The sequence below is a fragment of the Cibotium barometz genome, chromosome 3 (assembly GCF_041138505.1).
Source record: "Cibotium barometz isolate CiBa-2024 chromosome 3, ASM4113850v1, whole genome shotgun sequence".
In the NCBI taxonomy this organism is placed as follows: domain Eukaryota; kingdom Viridiplantae; phylum Streptophyta; class Polypodiopsida; order Cyatheales; family Cibotiaceae; genus Cibotium; species Cibotium barometz.
The window spans coordinates 818,442-836,834 of NC_141048.1; the positions used below are offsets into that span (position 1 = coordinate 818,442).

An 18,393-nucleotide genomic window follows, 5' to 3' on the forward strand; every position below is an offset into this window, starting at 1 on the left:
GTAAAACACATGCTTCACTCATTCCTGTGTTACTAGCCTAACCTCTAACATGTTCACACATGGCCCTTCTCTCAACCATTGGTCTAGCTTGGCATTGGCCACCTCTCTAAGAGTATCTTGTTAGCATTAATGATGATTGGAACTTGGTTCCTTGTAAGGAAGCCATAGTGTTGTAAAACACATGCTTCACTCATTCCTGTGTTACTAGCCTAACCTCTAACATGTTCATGCATGGCCCTTCTCTCACCCATTGGTCTTATCGCTTAGGAGCTTTCGGCTCCTTTCAATGACTCTCTTATAAATACTTTGTGCTCTCATTTGGCCATTTTCGTGTTTGGATGCTAGATTAGGCTAATGCCCCATAATCCTGATATGGTATCCTCCATTGTGAGGGATTCTTGGTTTGCTTTCCAAACTAGAATCTAGAACTACTAGGGTGTTTAGTTCAACCCTTATTCTTGTCCCACTCCCTAGTGTTGGTGTGTGTGATAACATTTTGTGCTTAAAAGTTGGGTTCAAGAATGCAGTTGGATTTAGTCAGAACGTAAATATATAAGCACTTAGTCCAACACCAAAAGCACTTATTGCTCTGCTGAGGTTCTTTTTATGGGTTATATTAGTTTTTTGATATTTTTGGGTTTTCTATCTATTTTCTATTTTTATGACTTTTTGTAACTTTCACGTATTTCTCGTAATATTTCTTGATTTTTCAATGTTTTTTGGTATTTTTAGAAGGTTTAATATTTTAAATGGATTTTTTCTTTAATATTTAGCAGGTCAAAGTTTGCGATTTTAGTCAAATTCCTTGCATTGTCTTGTTTTTTTATTTTTTGATGCCTCTAGAGTTTTATCCCAGTAGGATCGATGATCCTACTTGAGCTATTCTCCTTAGAACGATTTTAATAGAAAACAATTCTTCTCGAGAACGATCCTTCTTGAAAATGATTCCTGTTAAAAATGATTCCCCTAGAAACAATTCTAGCCAAAATGACCAGTCATACACGATCAATAGTACTAAACGACTGAACTGTGCCCATGATTATAAAACTAGTAGTCTAGTGAGATTGGACTTTTGCAGTTGCTCGTACACCCAATTGGTCGTACACCCAATTGGTCGAACTAATGACTAAAGTGTGCCCATGATTGTAGAATTAGCAATTGATCAAAGTTCTATAGTTGCTCATACACCCGATCGATCATACAAACGATTGCTCTGTTTCAAAAGCGAATGGAATCCCATGAGCAATAGACAATTGGACTATCTGGAGATTGCATTTTTTTGCGTGTTCGTACATGCATTGACTGTCAGTTTGATATATTTCCTAGATTTTTGTGCATCCAATGTGCAAGACCCCTCAATATCCTTTGTCAGATTCGATCAGTAAATGGCAAATAACTCCAAATTTAGTAGATTCTTTTACCATTTATAGCTCTAGAGACCAAATTGGACTCTGCAGTCCATGCTTACTTAATTTTGGACCCTAGGGCAATTGGACTTCATAAGTCGACAATTGGACTTTCTAGAGAGTAGTTTTCGCATGTTTTTTCTTGCACAGTCCTTATTCTACCCTTCCTTTTAGGCCTGATTTATCCCTAGACCACTTCTGAAATAGACTGAGGCTCTACTTGATAGCACAATGCCATCGCTTAAGCATTAAACACCAAAAAATCAAGATTTTTGTAAAATTTGAAAGTTTCTAATTCGCCTAATTAAGGTTAAATTGGATGGAATTGAAGCAATTGATGATGAAGTTAGTACCTAGGGGGGTCGTGGGACTTCAACCTAAGCACTTTAAGGGTTGTCCTTTTTTCTTCCATCACTCATTATGATCAAAATCAAGAAAACAATAAAAAAGAAGATGGTTAGAGTTAGCAAAAATCACAAAAAAGTCCTACTCTAATCACACTTTCACCACATTAATCACTCCAAATCTCATTCTCAATCAATCTACCACCACACGTTTTGTGACTTATGGATAAACTAAAATAAACAATGGATCAACGGAATGCTTTTATTCCACTCTAGCACTAGTTCTATTCCCCGATAGTGGCACCTCTTGTTTAGGAAAGTTATAGCTTCATAACAAGCATTGTCTTCACCAAGGAGTAAAACTTGTCTAGAGCATGAAAGCACAGAGAATAGGGGTGTCAAAACATCAATCTCTATCAATCCACTGTTTGGACCTCCATAATCTAATCACTTATGAGGGAGAAACTAGCAAGCTCTCTCTCTCTCTCTCTCTTAATCACACTCCACACTGAGTTAATCACAAGCAGTAATCTAGCAAGCTTACCTCAAGCGCACGCGCACACACACACTTTTTATTTTTTTGGTAATATCCAGTGCATTATATTTAGATGCTCATAAATTTACAAGATGGGAAGTCTCCGAAGCGGAGAGTATCCCAAATGTCAGAAACATAAAAAGAAAAGCTCTAAACAAGAAGCATCCATATCACCCTCATGGCAGGCATCATATAAGGATTGCCGCAATGAGGCTCTGAAGGATTCATATGACTGGTGATTCTGTCGACCCAAGTATGCCAAATTATGCTCACTCCAAATTGTCCAAAGAGCCCAACATCTCACCCAAGAGAGAAATAGTGAGTATTGGGACAAGGATCGCATATATCTGCCAAAAAGCCAGAAATGTTTCCCAAATCTGTGACTCGAAAAACGGAGCCGAAGAAAATCTGAAATTCTCTTGAGGAGGATCCTGGAACAAGGGCAGTTCCAAAGCAGATGAAGAACAGTCTCTGAGGGAGCCTGACATCTTAGACATGTGGAAGGTGCAATGTGATGTTTAGCAAGTATGACCCCCACTAACAATGTGCTTGTCAAACATCTCCAAAGAAAAAGTCTTTGTTTCAATGGCATTTTACACTTCCACAACATCCGGAGATTCTTCCGCCACCATGATAGGGGCTTCCTTATATGCCACAGAGAATTAGCATGTTGATGAATCCATGGGGCAGGCTGAAGAAGCCTGTAGGCTTTGATGGAGGTTAAGGTAGGAAGGGGAATAGGATGAATGCATGTAGTAGATGGCTGCAATTTCCAATCCATAAGCCTGTGTTTTTGTCTACACACACACACACACACACACAAGCACTCACACATGCAAGCAAGCATCTCAACAAGACTCCATAGCTAATGAGACAAACATAAACATGAAATCATGCAAGAATTAAGAAGAGATTAAGACAAGAAAGAATGAAGGAGCTCCCAAGCTTGAGCTAAAATGTAGATTGTATTATCAAAAGTGTTTTTACAGAGTCCCTTAAGTCACTTATATATAATTGGGCTTTGCTCGACTGCCCACACTTATGTGGTGCCTAAAACATGTTTTCATTTTACAAACTCAAGCCTTATATAGGCTAACTTTTGTTACAATGGTAGACCTTTGACCATACACAATGTGAAACACCTAAGCTAGGGAGAGGATTACAAAGAGCAAACAAAAAAAGAGTAACAAATGAGGATTTAGCAACACCCCAATGGTAGAGTTGAACCCTTCATGTCTCAAAAAATTGATTATGGTTAACACTAATCACATTGTTGACAAAGGTATTTTTTTATTAACAAACCAAAGAATGATTAGAATATTAAAGCTCAAATACTTGTTTTGTGATCAACAAATCAACATGTATATCCTCCACATGGTATATGATGAACCCATGACTCTAAACTCAGCAAGATTCAAAGGAAAATATATGATATTTTTACCCCTTTCCACTACCTTTTGGGAGATTTTTGAATGATTCTTTTGACCATTTCTTTCCTCCTTTGATGCCTTGAAGACTCTATAGTTGATATAGATGCTCCAAACAAGGTATCTTTGTAGTAGGTAAGCTCAAAACACTTGATTCTTGATGATTTTGGAGCTTGAGAAAAGAAGGAAAAATCAAGGTTAGTAACTAGTGATGCTAATGATAGGTTGATTAAGGGATGGTGGTTGGCTCTGATACCAAATTGAGTTTCATACTTAGAGAGGATGAGGGTGTGTAGAAATAAGAATGCAAGAAGATGATTAGGATTAATGACAAAACTAGAGCATAATGATAATAAGAGATTGAGCAAAAAGTTCATATGATATTCCATTAAATAGAGGGCCTTTATATAGGCTTGAGTACATCTCCATGAGCCATCAGTTGTGTGACTCTCCTGAGCTTGATTAAGCCATCCCCTAATCCTGTCGAGATGATTTGAGGACCACCTCCCCTTGAAGCTAGCACCCACTTAGGCCTTTTCTCGCCTTCTTCTAGGTGCCCTCTTTTAGCCTCCATTTGGGCTACACATTCCACATACATCCACAAATTTGGGATTCCTTTAAGCCTTTTAACCTTAGTTTATGACTAGTACAACTCATACATCATTTGAGAGTCACACAGCACTCCCCCTTGCTCCTAACATTCACACAACATCACTCGCTTTTTTTAACACTGTATGGAACAATGCCTAGATGGAGGTCTATGTGAGCGCTTCCAATCGCACAACATGCTAGCCTCACATGCTCTTGTGATAGGGAAGAGATAGAGAAGCAACCTACTGCATAAGCATGCAATGAATCTCTATCTCACACATGTACATAACCACACTTAATTAGCACACATAAGAGATTCACAACACAAGAGAGCAAGAGATCACACTCTAGTTTGGATAAAAATGGGATTGTGTCTTTCTCATTGACAAAAAGTATCTTATATGCATAACCACCTTTTTACATGTGGCCACCCAAAGACAATGTGCCTAGGGTGCTCGTGGTCTAAAACTTCTATATACAAAGCTTTTTCGCCTTAAAGTTTTATGTATTTAGACCGAGATCTCCATTATCTCTTAGCGGTAGTGAGGAGAACTACAAAAGTGATGTGCTACCGTGTGGTCTCATGGCAAAAAGTTGCTAATGTTAACCATGGAGATTATAACAACACCGTATTCAATGGGTGAAAATCTTCTCCTCATTCACTCTCTCACTCTTAATCGTGGAGCTCCATATTTAATGGGTGACAATCTCCTCCTCACTCCACTAATCTCCTCACTTAATGGGTGACAATATCCTCCTTACTCACTCCACTAATCCTAGTGCACATGAGAGGGTTGTTGTTATCACAAGACCTTTGGTACATGGAGATTTAAATATTCCATAAATTGACAATAATGAAAATAATTGATAGATACCATAGCATAACTCAATAGAATAAAGATGAAAGAACACAAGATTGGGTGCAATCTCCCCCCTCGTGTGTAGCTCCACTTCCACGACATGAGTATTTTTTAGAATTTTATTCAATAAATAGCCCAAGGAGCTATTAATAGTTGTGCATACAAAATTGGGCTTACTTTTCCACTTTTACAAAAATAGCTCAACACTAGAGCTTGTTCACATACTAATTGTAAATAATCAAAACTCTTCTAACTTATATGCAAGGAATATAGCAACGCCACGCACAAGCGAGCATAAATAATATGTACAAATATTTAGCACGTGGCTAAAAAAATAATACAGAATAAGAATGTTCCAAGATCCTCCATGTACGACTGCCCATCACTCACCTATCTCACAAACGTAAACGCATTAGTTGTTTTAATTAATTTCCCTTCTCTACAATTAATCCCAATATGAAATGTTGATAGGCACAAACACAACATACACTTATCACTTATTTCACTATTATGAGAGTATAATTATACACATCATCTAGCATGGCATGTATTGCAACTTGTTACACTTTCAATTAGCATGGCACATCAATTGCATAAACCACTTGTTACACTTCAATCGTGTACAATAGTCTAGCATAGTCCACTTGTTTCACTTTGACCACAATATGGTTGTCAAGCATGGCACTACTTGTTATATCTCAACAACATACACCCGTCAAGCATGGTCTCAAGTTATGCCAATAACACTAGGTAATCAGTATTTAACGTGGGGTCACCCACGACACCAATTCACTAGGATGGCACACTAGTGTTCGGGCGTCCAGGTGGTATAACTAAAGGTTGGACATTATGTAATATCCCTCCTACTTGGATGAGCAATGGACCTTAGTTGTGTGTTTGCTTATTGCGAGCAAAGGAGATCAATTGTCATATAATATATAAATTTAAGTATCTTCTCTAATTATAAGAAAAGACATTATATCAAGGACTTCTATGTGTGATAAATTCTAGTGTTCTATACCACCAGAAGTTATCGTACACAAATCTAGAGATAAGTATGCATCAAAATGCTTCACACAAGATTAATCTCGTGTCCCATACCGCAAGACTAATACAAAGGAAAAATTCATAAAGTATAGCTCAAGATGGAAGGGCCAAGTCCTTCAAGAAGTTCTACTTTTGATGCATAAAAACTCTCCTTGAAATGTACAAAAAGTGTTAAATAAAGTTTATTGTAAGAATAATCAAATGAAATAAATATGTTATCTCAAGAGTCAGAGTAGTCGTCTTCTTCACATCATCGATCATGCTAAGTCCAAGTGAAATAAACTTTGACTTTCATGGATAATTTTATGCGATATGTCCAATCTCGTTACACCTATAACACTTCTTTCAATCTTGTTTATTAGCTTTTTGTGAATCATCTATCTTGGTGTCAATACCTATGTTATGGTGTCAATACCTATGTTATGGTCATTAGGAGATGTATCAGATGATTTTGGAGAGGTTTTAGGCTTCAAAAATGTTTATGTCGAGGTTTGGGGTGTCATTGGTTTCTTGGGAAAACCATTTTTCTTTTCGCAATTCAAGGCTAATGAAAAAGCCAAGCTAAGGGAATGCGGTCGAAACATATTTACCTATGATCAAATTTTAGGTTTCAAACCTGCTATGAACTTTCTTCTTTGATCCTTAGTGCAAACCTTTTCGATTACTTGTATTTGTAACAAAGTTTACAAAAACCTATTGACATAAGTTGATATATTCTCTCTATCAAGTTGTCTAAATATAGACCATTGTTGTCTAGCCTTAGCTTTGTATTGTGAAGGTAGGAAGTCTTTCTTGATGAGTTTCTGAAATCCCTTTCAAGATTTTGGTTTGCCCTTGCTGGTTCTAATGACATTTCACCATAATGCTGCATTGTCCACCAAATGATTGGTAGCACATTTGATTTTTTCCTTCTTAGAGAATTTCTCTCCCAAAAAATAATCATCCAATTGATTGAGCCAAGCAAGTATGATGTGAACATCCTCTTTGCCATCATAATCCTGAAAAGTAAAAGCCTTTCCACTGATCTTGCTTCCCTTCTTCATTTCTTGTGCTTGAAGAGTAGCGTGTATTGTCTTGCATATGCAATCTCCCTCAGGATCTGAAGAATCGAATCTAGAAGAAGAGCTTCTTCTTTTCTTTTGCGATAAATTCTTCTCTCACTGACGATTTGAGCTTGAAGGGCATTTAATTGATCTTGGATAGTTGGTGGCAGAGGATAGGTTGCCATTGTAGAAGAAGCAAGCAAAGAAATATAGGAGTGCAAAAATAAAATAGAAAAATAAGAAGCTTATCTGACTCCCATGTATTTTGAAAGACGGCTTGTTGAAGCACTTGAAGTCAATGATGTCCATTCAAACAATAAGAATAATAACCCAATCATGCCTTGATGTCGACAATTTGGAAAGAAGCCCATTCAAAACCGCTTCGAAAAATTTTCAGAAATTTTGTTGGAAAATAACGTCCATTTTTTTTTTGTTTGCAAGAGGCTTCCAAAAGAATATGAAGAGCTTTCTATAACTTTTTGCAATTTTGAAAATTCTAAAATTTTCCCTTGAGTTGTGCCCTCTTTTCGTCTTCGGAACCCTTGAAAGCTTTTGAAATTAAGCTTATATAAGCTTATCAAGCTTTTTAATGTTAAGCTTTTTAGCTTTAAGTTTTAAAGCTTTTAAGTATAAGCTTTACTAAGCTTTGAAGTAAGCTTTGTAATAAGCTTCACAAGGAAACGACGCACAATAGCTGTAGACTGCGCTTGAAGAAGACCTGCGAAAGTGTGTAACGAGAATGGTGAAGAAGGGCAAAAAAATAAAAAAATTCAACCGCCCTCATCCATGGAGAAGAGAGAGAGATGGAAATTAGCAATAGCTTAATGGCCCAATTATGATTAAGCTTTTCTTCTATTTTTTAAAAAAAATCCAAAAAGAATTTCTCCCTGCAAAGCTATGTTTGAGCACTTATTCATCGAAGAAGGAAAAGAAAGAAAAATTCATCGAAGAAGGAAAAGAAAGAAACTTGGACCCTTCAATATAGATTTTGTACTTGCTCTGAGCTTAGCAATTCTGAGAATGGGTCCTTGATCTCCTCAATGAGCTGCTTTCATCCGTAAGGATGGATTATGGAGCGGATTAAAATTGAGGAAGGTGGTTTTGGGAGATGAAGGGTGGTTTCACTTCAAGAAAAGTGGTTTTTTTGCATGAAGGTGGCTTTAAACCTAACCCTTAATCCATATCTTGATCCAACTGCCCAAAAAATTGAGGATTAAAATTTTGAGAATGGATCCTTGATCTCCTCAATGAGCTGCTTTCATCCGTAAGGATGAATTATGGAGAGGATTAAAATTGAGGAAGGTGGTTTTGGGAGATGAAGGGTGGTTTCATTTCAAGAAAAGTGGTTTTTTGCATGAAGGTGGCTTTAAACCTAACCCTTAATCCATATCTTGATCCAACTGCCCAAAAATTTTCCATAAACCATTTGATCTGGTCTCTTTGCTTTAGCTTCCTTTGCCCTTTGGATTTTTGAATAAATACTCTCTTTGTACAAAACCCTTGTTCCCTTAGTGCAAGCTTTTTGCAGATTTGCAGATTTTCCAATTCCCCGTGCAAGTATTTTGAATTTGTAAGAAAAGCCTTAAAATTTGCTCCAAGCCAATAACCTTTGAGAAAAAAATCAATTTCTTGATTTTTCTTCAAGTCTCCATGACCCAAATTCAACACTTGAATTTTTCGTGCTCTGATACCCGTGTCACAGGACCTTTGGTACATGGAGATTTAAATATTCCATAAATTGACAATAATGAAAACAATCCATAGACACCATAGCATAACTCAAGAGCGTGAAGATCAAAGAACACAAGATTGAGTACAATCTCCCCCCTCGTGCGTGTAGCTCCACTTCCACGACATGAGTATTTTTTAGAATTTTATTCAATAAATAGCCTAAGGATCTATTAATAGTTGTGCATACCAAATTGGGCTTGCTTTTTCACTTTTACAAAAATAGCTCAAGCACTAGAGGTTATTTACATACTAAGTGTAAATAATCAAAACTCTTCTAACTTATGTGCTAGGAATATAGCAATGCCACGCACAAGCGTGCATAGATAATATGTACAAATATTTGGCACGTGGCCAAGAAAATAATTCGGAATCATAATGTTCCGAGATGATATAGACAAGATCCTCCATGTACAACATGCGCACTGCTCATCACCTATCTCACAAACGTAAACACATTAGTTGTTTCAATTAATTGCCCTCTCTATAATTAATCCCAATATGAAACATTGATAAGCACAAACACAACATACACTTACCACTTGTTTCACTACGATGAGAGTATCTTTATACACATCATCTAGCTTGTTACGCTTCGACCGTGTGCAGTTATGCCAATAACACTAGGTAATCAATATTTAATGTGGGGTCACCCACGATACCAATTCACTAGGATGGCACACTAGTGTCTAGGCACCCCCATACAACTAAAGGGTGGACATTATGTAACAATTGCAAGTGGAGAAAACACTAGCTAAATCGTATGTATGCATGTATAAAGAAATCTCCCTATAAAAACATGCAAAATTGGATCTTATACTTTGTAAGCCTTCCTATGTTAGTGTTTATTCCTTTCCAAAACAATGTGCTAGTTCATGACCACGTTGCTTAGCATGGATAACTACTTGCCACGTTTTCCTTAGCATAGATAACTACTTATTGTCGCCTTTTCCTTCGAATAATCCTAGTTCTTTCCTTGTATGCATTTTATTTTATTGTCACCTTTTCCTTTGAATGATCCTTATTCTTTCCTTGTATGTGTTTTCTCTTTCTTCCATTGCTTTGGCAACCATAACACTTATTTGAGCTTCCTTACATTGTTGATATCATTGGTTGTGGGGGAAGGCTCAAGGGGCTCTATGAGATCTGTGTATGATTAAGAAACATGTTTATTTCTTTCCTTTTATGCATTTTCTCTTTGCTTTGGTATCCATAACACTTTTTGAGATTCCTTGCATTCTTTGTATCATCAGTTGTGGGGAAAGGCTTAAGGGGTCTGTACGATTGAGAAACATGTTTATGCAACCTCAAAAATGTTGTCCATGCCTCTAGCAATGAGATGTTTTTTTGTCCACATTAGAAGCGAAGATCTCTCTACTTACTTTGCTTATCCACTTCCATGTCTATACTCTAGGTAGGGGCATATGTGCGATGATAGGTGGTTGAGTATGTATGAGGCACCAAAAAAGAAAACAAACAAAGAAAATCATATCAATGTTTGTAAAAGGCCAAAATTTCCTATGAGACACAATACATATCATAAATACCATTTTGGTCTTAAGCTAAATTTGTGGCATAGAAAAAGAAAAAACATCCTACCAATCAACTAACGATGCCAAAATGGCCTATGAGACACAATACATATCATAAAGACCATTTTGGTATAGAAAAAGAAAAAACATTCTACTAATCAACTAGTGAATCTACGATGACTAACAATCGTTTGGGTGTGGTTTTTGTATTTGGTTTGGTTTGGACCTACAAAAAAATTCAATTCGAGTTCTTCCTTCATGATAGATTACCCACTTGCCTTACTCTCACTTTTGCTAAATTTAAAAAAAAAAACTCGAGTTGCATTGGGGTTAATTCTTATGCCATCCATACCTTTGTGCGTTTGATTGTTTTACAATTTCAATCTTATTGACCTTGGTATGATACCTGGTCAATCATTTACTTGATTGCAAATGATTGAAAGTGTTTGATTACCTTGTTGTGAAATGCAAATGCTAGTTCCTAGTCAATCATTTACATGGCTGCACATAGTTGAATATAAGTATTCCTTATTATCTCCGTCCAGAGGGACCAAATAGCCAAAACAGAAGGGAAGAAGAAGAAAAGCTAACGGGAATTCAGTCCTTTAAATGTCGGACTGATTTTTTTAAAAATCCCTAAGCTAATAGTCTAAACTATTACTTTAGCAAAGGAAGGCCAATATATAAATTCTTGGAAAAAAAGGCCGGCCAATAAAAAGCACATAAAAAATATTTAATGTGGAGATTAATGGTATGGGGAGTTTGAAGTTTAAATGTAGTGGTTATAAAGCGAGGTAGGATACGAAAGAATGAACGTAAACGGGAGACGCTGAATGAAGGGTTGAGCTTTGGATACGACGACGACGATGGTGATGGGGAGAACGCACAGCAGCAACAGAAACACACGCCGTCCGTCATTTTTCTGAGCAGGGTTGAGCACGCAGATTCTTCGCAACCAGCAAGAGGACTCTTCCAACCTATACACAATTTTGCTGTTGTTTGTGCGGTCAAATTTCTTCTCACTGCATTACAAAGAGCACACTAAAGCTTAGCCACATCTGTTTCTGGAGTGTAAGCTGTGTTCCTGCAACTCTTCATGGATTCACATATCCAGTTTTGTAATGAATTCTATCTTTGCTGTGAATACACCTTTTTAGCACACTCCACACTCTACCAAAAGAACAATGCTCACAAGTTTTGGTCCTCTCATCAATGCAATCTATTTTCCCCAGGCCGAAAACCGCCACTGCATATGGCATCCACATCACTTGCAACTGGGGTCCATGGCTTTGGTGCTCACTCAACTTTCGGTAAGCAGAATGAGCGGAGCTGTAACAAGAGGGAGAAGCTTCAGACCACATGGCTGGTATCCTCTTTTCCCAGACATCTATTGCGCCGGCAATATGGCTGGCATACACCTATTCGTATTCAGAAAGAGAGATTGATGTCTTTCAAAGCACTTTCTAGAGAAGATCAGCCTTCAGATGATGACGGCGGGGAAGATGACTCTTCATCAGATAACAACTTCTATGAAGTATGGTGAAATCATCCATGAATTGAGTAAAAAAAGCCATGCATGTAAAGAAATGATAATTGACAGTAGCATTCTAATATAAATATTCTATCGAAGCCGAAGTCCTATGTAGTGAAATGTTCAGCTCTAAACTCTCTTTTGCATGGTGCCAATTGCTACTTCTATGTCAGCGTGTCTGGTGGAAATGGTTACTTTACTCAGTGATAATGAAAATATTGAGAAAGTTTGTTTAAACATTGGAATTAAAACACACATTCCAATGGGCAGGATGGTCCCTGCCATTAAGAGTATTTGTTTAATTGATTTGAGAATGAAGTTCAAGGGACTCTTCACCTCACTGTGCTAGTTGTTCTTTATCAAACCAGGAACCACTTTGATATCCGTCCTTCTGGTTTGTCCGGTCCTGTTTGTCACTCTCCATCTGGTTCCTGTGTGTCACTTTTGGTCTGGGTCTCTTTACTGTGAAGGGGCAGCTGCTTCTGCTGTTTTTCAGTGTCTTGGAGGGCTCACAGGACTCTGCTGGTTGTGTTTAGCTCAAGAGTGGGCTAAAGGGATTTATGCTGGTGGGCTGCTCCCCATTTGGGATCAAAGTGTGGTGAATCTTCCATGACCATCTAAACCCTCTCCAAATCAGGGTTTTGTGGCTGATTTGCTGTAGTGACAGGTTTCCTCGTCTTCATTGCTGATTTGCTTTCCCTAACTAAGGGTCTTCTTGTTACATACACAAGCAGAAAGTTGCTGGTTTTAGGTGTGCTAAACTTTTTATTGCAGAGAATAGAGAGGGAAGCGCACACTAGACACCTGATTGGGTCCCAAAACACATTAAAAGGCCCCTTCTTTGGCTACCTACTTAAATCAAGAAATGTACAAGACAGATCCTTGACCTTGACCTCATTATGTCTACTTCCTTTCCTTGATGACTAAAGTGTGTGGTATCCAGACTGACCAATCGCTATTCTCGCTGCTCCTACAGTTTCTTGTTGGGACACCGTCTAGTGGTAACTCACGCTACTCTACCCTTTGTCATGCTATTGTTTGTGGCGTTGATAGATCATCATTTATTGAAATATGTGTGTAATCAGCCCAATTTCAGAGGTCAGGGTCAAACTCATGTAGGAGTTTGAGTCTGTTAACAGATAGGGGTAAGCAATCGGGTTTCAAAGGCTCTTGGTAGGATTCGGGAGTCAGTGCTATCTCTCTTTTTTTTTTTTTTTTCCAGAAAGAGACTTCTATTAAGTATGAAAAAGACATACAAAAATCACGGCTGTAAGCCGGAAAAGAATAAAATCACCCCAATATGTAAGGTGAATTCAACCACTGAGGAGCATCATGATGCCATGAGAGACCTGTGGGACTAGAGAAAAAGAAAATGCCATGGTCCCACTCCCTCATAAATATAACGCGTTTTGCCTGCACAGAACGAGAGGACCCCTGAATATGAGCCCAAGTAGCCATGAGAGTATGGATGATGTCACCCCATATAGTACTAATGCACTGAGACCCAAAAATCTGGACACCCTCAATAGCCTCCGTGCGTCTAGCTCTCCAGATCTGCCATGTTGTAATACTGGAAACAACCTCTCAACTAGTGTCAATGACTGAGACCCAAAAATCTGGACACCCTCAATAGCCTCCGTGCATCTAGCTCTCAAGATCTACCATGTTGTAATATTGGCAACAATCTCCCAACTGCTATCAATCCTCTGTCTGAAGGGTGTATAATCAAAGTGAGGGATATCATGCAATAAACCATGCTGGGCAATACCTCTACGAATGAAAATAGTAGAGTCTGTACCACTGCCCCCGTAAAAAAGCTGCGGACTGGACTGGGAGAGTGAAGCAACTGCCCCCCAAGTCTCATGCATGGCGCGGCCACTTAACTTGCCCATAAGTTAGACTATAGAAACCCAAATCTGCTGTGCAATGCTGCATCCCCATAAACAATGTTGTATAGTCTCAGAATTTGCCAAACATCTAGGGCTGGTAGGTGCTACACCGAAAACCGATCTCCACTGATTGGTGGGGAGACCACCATCATGTAAAAATAGCCAAAAGAAATGAGAGATATGGCTCCCTCTGTATGAATGTCAAAGTCTATGCTAATATCTATGCTGTATCACTAGAGAGATATCACAACGCTCCCAATGAGGCTTGAGAGTAGGGATCCTATGCATCTGCCGAGTGAGGAGAATCTTTGCATTCTGGACCGTGAAGCTGAAAAAAGGAAGGCTTTTTAATGGATTGAAAGCATCCATCCACTCCCACTCTCTTGGATCCCTTTGAAGATATTTGATAGGACTACCACCATATAGCCACAAACACCAAGAGCCATGAGTCACTATCGGAGGAGTAGGGTCAATGAACCAATGCGTCCTCGAACGACCAACAATCCTTACTGGACGAAGCCTAGTATCTGGGATGATCCCCTCCATGCTACATCTCCTCAATCTCCCTCCAGGCATGATAGAGTAGATGATGCAATCTGTAGCCTCCTGGCCCGAGAGAGCAATGACCTGCAGAGGTATGCCTATCCTCCAAAAGACTCCCAGCCAACTCCGATGATCGTCTCCATGAAAGGTCCTAGAGAGCCACGCATGGGGAATAGTTGCATCAATTTGATCAATACGTATGCGAGAGCCCCTAAGATGCTAAATGGATGCAACTCTCCGATCCTCCGAAAGACTCTTAAAGGTCTTTCAAGCAAAAATTGTGTATGCACATCTCTCCCATCCTGACCACTGCATGTAACGAGATGCACCAAGTGGCCGACCGGCCTCATCCTTGATGAACTCGTTCCACATAATAGGTTGTCGGTTAGCCTCATCCAAAGACCTAGGAAGCCTTTGTCGCAAAAATGGTCTCATGCTTCTCCATGCTCTAACAATGGCTGCAGTAAGGTGAATTTGGGCATGTTCTTGGATTCATCTAAGTATATATTTCAAGAGTCCCACCCGGCGTGTCAAATTTTAGTGTAACTGAAGCGGGGTTGGTTTCGTGGCACACTAAAGGGGTCCTCTGCACAGTATGTCCAGAGTCCTCAATGCTCATAGTGTAGTGCACACATGAAAAGACAGATTAGACTGGAGCATAACACAATGAGAAGATCGACAAGAATATTGGAACAACACCAACGTCGTGCGTGCATCCCAAGCTCCCCCCTGTCGACTGTGTCTACTTGCGCCCTCCCCTTCGCACGCTTTGCCTCCCCCTCCTTCGCTGTTGTTCGCCTGTGTCTACTTGCGCCCTCCCCTTCGCACGCTTTGCCTCCCCCTCCTTCGCTGTTGTTCGCCATCCTCACCCGCAGTGATGTTTTGTAGCCGCCCCTCCGCATCGGTCCGTCCCTCTTCCCCTGCTGTTTTGAACCTATCTGTCCGCCCAGTCCTTCACCCCCCTCTCGCCTGTCCCGCCCCTCAATGCTCCCCCCCCCACCCCCCCCCCTCTTTCTTTCGCCCCCCTCGCCAGTCCCGCCAGCGCCTCCCCCTCTCCCTCTCTTTCACCCCTTCCTCGCCAGTTCCCCCCCTCACTAGTCCTGCGTGCACCCCTCCTCTCTCTTTCGCCCCGCCTCGCCAGTCCCGCCAGCGCCTCCCCCTCTCCCTCTCTTTCGCCCCTTCCTCGCCAGTTCCCCCCCTCACTAGTCCTGCCTGCACCCCCTCCTCTCTCTTTGCTCCCCCCCCCCAATTCCCGCAGGTTTTTCAGTGCTTCAGGGCTCTTCTGTTTTTTGGCAAGTTTCGGCTTCCTTTTGGTTTATTCCCTCGGGACGACTCCACGGCAGCCGCTTCGTCATCCTCGACCGAAGCTGCCGTTGCATTTCTTTCTCTGAAGCGGATTTTCAGGTTCTCGCCATGACAGTTGCTCTCTTGAGGCCTCCACCCTGGTTTGCAAAATCGTCGGTAGCCACCCTGCGCGCGGATAGCTCAGGGATCTCTTTCAGGCTAGCCTCATTGGTGATCACTGATATTCACACTGTGGGGCACGGATACTACTAGGTGGAATTCGATTCGGCAGTAGCGGCGTCGGACCAAGTCATGCAGTTGAGTCCCCTTCTTGCATTGCGCACGGCGCAGGCCTTCTTTGTACTGTGGCAGCACGGCTTTGATCTAGCGTCTGAGCCATTGGCTGGCATTTCGGGCTTCCCAGTGGCAGTTTGTTTTCCAGGCCTTAGGAAGAAGTACCTTCCTCTTCTTCCGATGATTGGTGGTGCCATTGGGAGATTGATGGAGTCCCCGCCCCCCCCCCGCTGCCTCTGCCCTCGCACGGGCAGTTGAGATTCCATCTCTCCACATTTGTGTGGCCTCTCCGGAGTCTGTACAGCATTGTATATCTCTTCCTAGCCTCTGGGGCGACCCCATGCAGCAGCGCATGGAGTATTCAGGCCTCCCAAGCCAATGCTTCATTTGTAGGTAGATGGGCATCTAGCCAGAGCTTGTCCTCTGCGCAAGCAAGGAGGTCGCCCCCAGTGTTTCCTCCCCCTGGTTCTTGTGTTGATCCTCATCAGGGGGTAGGGAGAGAGGTTGGCCCTTAGGTAGCAGAGCTCCAGGTCCCGACTCTGGATGACCCAGCTATTGGAGAGTGGCGGACGGCTGGCCTACCCCGCGCTGCCAGACAACCACCCGAGCTGAGCGTCGCCGTCGCGTGCGCTAGGCTGGCAGGTCTCAGGAGGATTAGGTTCCGTCAGAGAACCGTTATGAGCATTTATCTCAGGATTTTCGTGTTGGAGACATGCCCTCGCCAGTCCCGAAAAGGGCCCCTCTTGCCCCACTAGTATGGTGATCGATTCCTCGTCGAGACTCCCCTCCTGACCCGTAGTGTTTTGAGAGGCCGACCGACCTCTCTGAGCCCCCGGTGAGCCCATCTCCACAGCCCCCCTCTTCGATGGATCTCTCCCAACAGCACCCCTCCCTCGCCTCTCCACCCCTCCCGCCCTCCCTCACATCCCCCCCCCCCCCCCTACTTCGTCACCCACTCTACTTGCCGTGGTCCCCCCTGCCCCGCTCTGCAGAGCTCTCTCGTTGCCCTCCCTCCCTCCCCCTTCTGCCTCTGCAGAGCTCTCTCGTTGCCCCTCAGCAGCCCCTGACCCGGAGCGGAGATAGTTGACAGGACGCTTGAAACACTGGTTCTCTAAACTAGTAGAGATGACCATTGCCGCTTCCCTTGTTAGGGCTCTTCTGCCAGAGTCCCCAGGTGGGGCTCCCAAGATCTTGGGACAACCAGTGGATTATAGTTTCTTCCGATGTTTACCGACGGAAGGGACCGACATTTTCGAGGAGACAGTAGTCCCTGTTCGGGTGTGGGGTTTTTCACCACTCTAGGCCCTCTACGCCAGATAATGGCGCGATGATCTTCTCTTTCCCCTTCAGTGCAGCCTCGGGGACAGAGTGGGATACCGAGTGTTGATTATTCCCTGTCTAAACCCTCGCCCAAGTCTCTTTGAGGGCCAGTTCTGCCAGTGCCGCATCCCATAGAGACTGATACCGGATAGTTACATGGAACATTCAAGGTTTATGGGGGCCTTACTGCTTTCATAGACGAGGTGTCCTACGAGGTGAGCTCCATAGAGCCATGGTTGGGGGACCCATATACATTTTATTCCTCCAGGAGTATCACCTCTCAGAGGGGCGCACCCGCAAATGCGGGAAGATTCTTCCAGCCAGGAGTCACACTTTCTGGTCCCCAACTTTCGGTCCCCTTTGGGATGTAGGGAGGGGTGTGTATGTCTGTCAGTGAGCTGCTGCTGCCGGTAGTATCTGGCTCAGGAGTCATTGTCCCCCGGGTGTGCACAGTGAGTTACCATTACTATTGGTGAGGATAGCGTTGGCTTCCTCAACGCTTACGCTTCGAATGCTGTTGCAGGTAGAGCCCTCTTTTGGAGCTTAGTACGGCAGGCCCTCCCTCAGGTTGACTTTTGGTGCTCGGGTGGTGACTTCAACATGATAGAGGCAGCAGAGGACAGACTTGGAGAAGGCACGGCCACAGTTTCAGGAGAGTAGAGTACTCAGCCTGGGAGGAGATGGTTCTTGCAGTCAGGGAACAGGACCCATGGCATCTTCCAAAGTTTGGGCATAGCCCTGGGAGCCTTCACTTCTCGAGATCGGATAGGAGCACTGGCTCCAACCTCTCTAGACTTGATAGATTTTACGTGGATGAGTGGGTCTGCAACTGCGGGGGTATGATTAGTATTTTGGTAGGGACTTCATTTTCTGACCACGCCTCGGTTATTCTATCCTTAGAGGACCGGAGGCATGACAGATAGATGAGCTTGTGGATCTTGGGTAGCCTCATTCAGGAACCAGAGATTTGCGACAGGATAGAGTAGATATGGGCAGATTTGGATTTTCTTTTAGGCTCT

The 18,393-nt window shown here is 41.9% G+C and overlaps 1 protein-coding gene across 2 annotated transcripts in view; it reads left to right on the plus strand.

The window, feature by feature from the left end:
* The first annotated feature begins 11,302 nt into the window (after nucleotides 1-11,302).
* Nucleotides 11,303-18,393, plus strand: part of LOC147639579 (uncharacterized) — an 89,341-nt gene continuing 82,250 nt past the window's right edge. Inside the window, exons 1-2 of one of the 2 annotated variants that reach the window (XM_086825552.1) lie at nucleotides 11,303-11,584; nucleotides 11,746-12,047. In XM_086825552.1, coding sequence (XP_086681678.1) covers nucleotides 11,766-12,047 — 282 coding nt within the window. In that variant the 5' untranslated portion in view covers nucleotides 11,303-11,584; nucleotides 11,746-11,765. The remainder of the gene's footprint in view (nucleotides 11,585-11,745; nucleotides 12,048-18,393) is intronic. The other variant, XM_086825541.1, reaches the window with a different exon arrangement.